Source organism: Melitaea cinxia, chromosome 22 (assembly GCF_905220565.1).
Source record: "Melitaea cinxia chromosome 22, ilMelCinx1.1, whole genome shotgun sequence".
Taxonomy (NCBI): Eukaryota; Metazoa; Arthropoda; class Insecta; order Lepidoptera; family Nymphalidae; genus Melitaea; species Melitaea cinxia.
Genome location: NC_059415.1, coordinates 1,263,537 through 1,270,221, shown reverse-complemented (window position 1 = coordinate 1,270,221; position 6,685 = coordinate 1,263,537). Strand labels below are relative to the sequence as shown.

Sequence of the window (6,685 nt, the reverse complement as noted above, 5' to 3'; positions counted from 1 at the left end):
AATACCTTGAGTCGTGGCACATAAACAAATGAATTTAGAAGGCTAAATTATACAAGCTTTTATAGGACATAGCGTGTTTAAATAAAGCTTACTATTGCTTGTATATAATTTCATGTAGCCAGCTGTGTACGATTTAAAATAATCGCTTACCATTGACCCGGTTATGCTTGAGGTCTTTGTACGTTATGATAGTTAGCCATTTGGAGATGTAATATACTATGCTTTAAAAATCAGGTTAGGTGTACTCTTTTTATTGAAATGTTATAAGTTCCAATATATGTGTTTAAATACAGTAATTTTTGGATTAAACACGAGTAATTTTTGAAATTTGTTTATATTTTAATAAACACACTTGTACTTTTATTCAATAAGTACTTCGAATACTAGAGGTTATAAAACACATACTTCAGTTATTATCCTGACAATTAAGCTTAAATACCATAATATTATTTTGACAGAATATGTAGCGTATCACTGCCATGGTAACGCTTGCTCTAGACAGCAAGCGTTACAAACTGCGTCAATACTGCTCTATGAACTCAAAATAGTTGCTTATAATTATAAACGAAGCCTAAATTCTAACACTCATTTGTTTATTTATCAGTTTTCTTGAACTAACACAGTAACATTTATTATTGATTTTAGCGGAAGTTCTGGTTCTGAATTTATAATTATAATTACATGAGATGATTTATTGCAGCACTTCCCACGCGTTTTCACTATTTTTTTTTTTAAATTTTACTGATACTACGTACTGGCAGTAATAGTTGTATATATTTTAAGCCTATGTATCTTTTAGATCAAGTAACTTTGTGACGATATTATTTTTATATCTGTCTTTAATCTTGTTCTAATTTTTACTGTTTAATTAAATCCAACTAACAAACAACTAGCAAGGGTTCTTTATAGGCTACATAATTATACATATAACTGCAAATTCTAAAAAAAATCCATTGACTACTGATCTGTTCATAAAAGTATCAGCAAAAATGTAAATTATTTAGATAAAAAGATATCTATATATTAATACGTGAAGTAGAAACTTTGTACCCCTTTTTTCGAAAATTGCGCAGACGGGAGGTATATGAAATTTCGCACACTTATAGTTTATATAGAGAAGGAGTGCAGAATGCTAATATTTTTAAAAATTATGGATAAAAAATACATTAAATCAATTTAAAAAAAATACACACAACCATGTATTTGCCATACATACGCATATATACTCTTTTGTGTATTATTATAGAAGTACTAGCTGACCCCGCAAACGTTTCTTTGCCATATATGTTATTAACCCGCTTAATCCCCCCCCCCCTTATAACTTAGGGGTATGAAAAATAGATATTGGCCGATTCTCAGACCTACCCGATATGCCCACAAAATTTTATTAAAATCGGTCGAACCGTTTCGAAGGTGTTCAATGTTTAACACCATGACACGAGAATTTTATATATTAAGAGATAGTCTTTGAAAACAGGACCTTAATAATGTTCAAACGTATAATTTAATTTAATATGGTCGGATTTCGACCACCAGGCGACCACAAATTACATACGTAATAAATATGCTATTGTATACTTTATTTTATAGAAACAATGCAACATAAAATCATGTAGATGACCTAACCTCTGCAATTCTATGAGATGATTAAATTAATCACTATGTGGTTAGGCATAAATGCAGGCATGTCGTTAAATTGACATTCGTGTTCTTTATGGTAAACATTGTTTTTTTTTCAAGTTATATTTCTTTTAGCGCGTTGGGGAAAATGATGAGAGTAAATTTTGTACGATGCGCGCGCACACCGTCACGAAAAACCGACACCCTGAAGTTAGCCACTCAACGAAGAAGAAATTAGCAACGAGTAGTTAGTTAGCCGTGGCGTGCCGTGGTCTGGGTGTTTGTGCAGTCTTAGTGGGTCCGATTATTATCATAGTAGGGAATATATCCGCCAACCCGCATTGGAGCAGCGTGGTGGATTAAGCTCTGATCCTTCTCCTACATGGGGAAAGAGGCCTATGCCCAGTAGTGGGATATTACAGGCTGAAGCGAGTTAGTTAGCCAATGAAGTATAACTTTTTACGTGCGTACACACATACTTTTTATATATATAAATTGACTTAGTTACGTTTAAGAAACGATATAAGGAAGGGAGGGTCATATGTAAAAATGTTGGAAGTGAAACAGTAACACAGCAGTGACGTCGAACCATGCACTGAGTGTAACATTTTTCTGAAAACGTGTGACTTTAGAAGTCTACTGGAAAACTACTGAAGTTATACTGCTTATGAAAGAAAAATAAAGACAAATTCATTTTCTTAAGCACCTATTAATTATAATATCACATTTTATTAGCGAATGCTTAAACAAATAATTGTATTTGCTTGCAAACGAAAGAAAAAAAAACAACTTCAACTACATCGACTAACGTAAAGCAGACGAAAAAATACTCAGAGGTAACACAAAAAGTACGCATCTAATATCAATTTAATTTAAATGAAATCACACGACAAATACCGGCTTTAGATTAAAACAATAAGTTATCGAAATCGGTCAATCGTGTAAAAAGTTACGACGAGAAAACACACATATAAAATACAATGAAATCGTCCACCTCCTTTTTTTTTAAGTCGATTAAGAAACGAAACAATTTCTTTTTTTTAAACACGTATTAAGTATAATAGCATATTTTATTAGCAAACGTGTGTTTAAACAAACAAGCATTAAAAGACCAAACAATAATAAGATGTTTTAGTAAACAAATAGTAATTAACGTGTAATTAACATAATTAACACCGCTATTATTAGTTTTAACACTTGAATTTGTACTTAAGTAATATATTTTGTAATAAATTTGTATTTACTATTAAATTATTAAAAAAAAAAAACAGTCAGTTCAGTCTATTACAGTCCATTGCTGGCCATAGGCCTTCCCAAGTTCGCGCCAGACTTCTCGTTTTTCCGCAATCCTCACCTAACCTCTACCGGCAACCTTACGTAGATCGTCAGTCCAGCCATGTGATAAATAAAGTCAAAATTAATTTAAAAAAAACTTAGTGCTTAAGACCGCACGGCAGAAGTGAAAATAGCTGGCTATCGCGATCAAGCAATAACATAATAAGTCCCGAGCTCACCCGATCGAGCTTTTCACCGTTTAGCAGCGAAGAGCAGTTGTTTGTATGTTTGTCGCTCGGGTACACTCGGAGGTTCCCGAGTTCACCCGCTCGAGCCTTTCACCTTAGAGCGTGACGGATCAGCCTAACTTACTACCTACAAAAAACGTATGTGCGGAGCGCCAAAAAAAGATTTCTCTTCATTAAAAATAATTGAATATTACTGAGAACAAATATTTGACAAACACTTGTTTATTAACATTAGCGAAATAACAAATATTCCATAATAAATATTGTATAAAAACATCAATGATGTTTATAATAATGAAACCATTATTTTGACAAGCTAATGGCGAGTGACGAGTGCTCTTACGTACGCTTTTGTCTATCATTTCATTGTTAACGGATTGCTAAACCGATCTCCGGCCATCTCAGTTGTATTTCACACTTGTGTCGGGACACAACGATTGGTCATTGTTGTTTTATTGTGACGAATAAATGTGGAAAATTGTTTACGTGTGCATAATTAAGTTTTATAACTTTTAAAAGTTTTATATAGTAAACTTTTACAGTTTTGAGGTAGTGACTCTTTTTATTTTAAATTCTGTTTTTTTTTTATTATTATTATCTTTGTGAAATTGTTTTAGTGTTATATTTTTTAAGATTTTTTCTGTTTGTTGGGATCATAAAAAAGGGTTTAATTTTCTTTCAACTTCAATAACAGACAATTACAATTATAAATGTTAATAATTTACAGTCTTGAAGACGACTTTTTTATATTTTCTCTTATTTATGATGACTATAAAATGTTTAAAAAAAACATTGACACCGTATTAGTAACGAATTACTTTCTTACTTTATCTGTTTTAATTTTGTGATGTTATTTTATTATATGCTTATATGTATTTACCGTCTTTTTAGATATGTTTTTTGCATTTATGTCATAATATATTTACAAGTGAAACGGTATAAAAATTCTTAGTTTAAACTTAATATATTAGGTACTTCCCACTATTTAGTAAGTAAATCTCATTTGAAAGAAAGTTAGGAAGCTTGTGAAGCAAACATATTTATATCAAAACAGAAATTAATTTGTAATTTTCTTTTAACATGATATATAGAAAATGATTACACGAGTTGAAATCTTTTAAATCCACTGTTGTCATTGAGTCATTATATCATTCAACTCATAACCAGTTTAATATTTAATGAACTATGTTTTATATTTTATTATAAACTAGCAAATCGACTTTGCACAGTTGCAAAAACTATCAGTATCCCTCTACTATATTATTTATATATTATCTATATAAACCTTCCCCGTAAATCACTCTATTTACTAAAGAAAACCGCATCAAAATCCATTGCGTAGTTTAAAAGATCTAAGCATCCAAACAGCGTGAAGCGACTTAATTTTATACATTATGTAGTATATTATGTAATACTAATGTATAATATTATTTGTTACAGATAAAAATGTGCGACTGAACGTAACAACTCTACGCTTAGAGTTGTCATTGTAGTTAGTTAGTGCCAGTGTAAGTAAAACAGTGTATATGAGTGAAAAAGTGTGCGTGGATAAGATGACGAACATTACTCCGGAGACGAGGATAATGATGATGCGGGGGGAGGACGGGAGGCAGGGCTATAGACGACAGGTGAGTTACACTGTTCATAATTGTCCGAAATTAAATTCAAAGTTTGTGTTAAAAAGAAATTGATAGCTAAAGCTTATTATTCGATGCAGGATTACATAGATGATAAAGATGAGTGTGTTGTGTGGTGTCGGCCGAGTAGAATAGCACCATCCTTTTTCTTCCCGCGGGGGTCATAAAAGGCGACCGAGGGATAAACCTGGTTCAAAATCATCAGGGCCCTGGAGAAGGAAAACTCCATTTAAAACCCGGACTGGGGTATTCGTCAAGCATTCGTGGCATAGCTCTAAAATGCGAAATACTCCTGCAGCTGAACTGGCTCCACACGTATCGACTCGTCGTTCCTGTGGACCTAGCCAGTGAGGTCGAGAGGGTGGCGCAGAGCAACTCTGCGTTTTCCTGAATAGTGTCCTAGGCGACACAGTGTCTGTCTGATACTGTCTAAATCGTCTGCAATATAAAGACCAAGGCCAATGATGATGATGATGATGATTACAAATGTTGCATTAAACACAGTTCATTTTTGTATAAGATTAACTGCGGAGTTTCTTGCAGAAGCTACATTCTGAATCAGTGGTACCGTCACTTTTACAATAATTTCATTTTTAATTCGTAAGATGACGATTCGATGGGGCTTTTGAAGCCTTTTTGAATAAAGCTATTTTTGATTTCATTTGTAACGTAAATTATCGAATGAAAACAGTAGTTTTAGTAGCTATGACGTGATGTTATATGGTCTAAACTTTATATATGTATATGAAATAATCTAGCAATCGAATGACTTTTTATATTGTTTTATAAACAAAATAAACGACGCGTTGACGCAAAGGTCACAGCACTGATTTGTGGCTATTGTGCTGGCGGTTGCGGGTTCGATCCCCGCACATGACAAACATTTGTATTGGCCTTACAGATGTTTGCCGTGGACTGGGTGTTGCCTTGAAAAGTACGTTAAGCCGTCGATCCCGGTTGTTATCGTGTACACCTGATAGCGATTGTTACTTACAGTAGGGAATATATCCGCCATTGGAGCAGCGTGGTGGATTAAGCTCTGATCCTTCTCCCACATGGGGAAAAAGATCTATGCCCAGTATTGGGATATTACAGGCTGAAGCGTTTTATAAAGGCTATACTTTATACTCTGGTTATTGAACTTTTTTTTATTATTATTTATTATTAGTGTATTAGATTTTGAGATTTACTAAATAGGTAATTTTTTTATTTCGAAATTTACATACACACAATATTTTACATATTTACAATTTACAACTTAAAAACTTAATATTTACAGATAGTTACCGTACAAATCATGTTCGCGTGGAATTGGGCAAAGAATGCTGGCAGCATTTCCCCGTTGAATTGCTATGCCGATTCTCTGGACAAAAATGCACCAGCCCTCTTGTCACCAGTAAATTAATTAAGTAACTCATTACTGAATGTAATTCATTTTTTGATGATAAGACAAAAAAATGTGTAGTTATATTGGCATTTTTTTGACGTTCATAATTGTATGTCATCCTACTAATGACGAAAAAAATGATATCATTTCAGAAATAGTACCCGGGTGACCGAGCTAAGCTCGGTATTTTTAGTAAATCGTGTTTTTTGGAAATCATAAAGTATAAATACAAATTACATATTGATAAAATATGAATAATATTTTTCGATTTTACCGACACAATAATAAAAAATAAGAACAGTCTATTTAAATAAAAAATAACGAGTGCAATTAGAAAAAGAAAAAGAAAAAATAATTGATCAGGGACATGAGGATTTGAACCATGATCTTCTCGGTTGATCTCGAGCGGTCGATTTCCCACCGAGCTATTGCAACTACATTAACTTATGCGAAATTTACCTTCGTATTCTAACGATATTTTCTTCAATTCCTAAAAACAGAGATAAAACGGCATTTCC

At 32.9% G+C, this 6,685-nt stretch overlaps 1 protein-coding gene across 1 annotated transcript in view; it reads left to right on the top strand.

The window, feature by feature from the left end:
• Positions 1-4,696: 4,696 nt before the first annotated feature.
• The window catches only part of LOC123664674 (facilitated trehalose transporter Tret1-like), a 49,944-nt gene continuing 47,955 nt past the window's right edge, over positions 4,697-6,685 (top strand). Inside the window, exon 1 of the mRNA XM_045599184.1 lies at positions 4,697-4,771. Coding sequence (XP_045455140.1) covers positions 4,697-4,771 — 75 coding nt within the window. The remainder of the gene's footprint in view (positions 4,772-6,685) is intronic.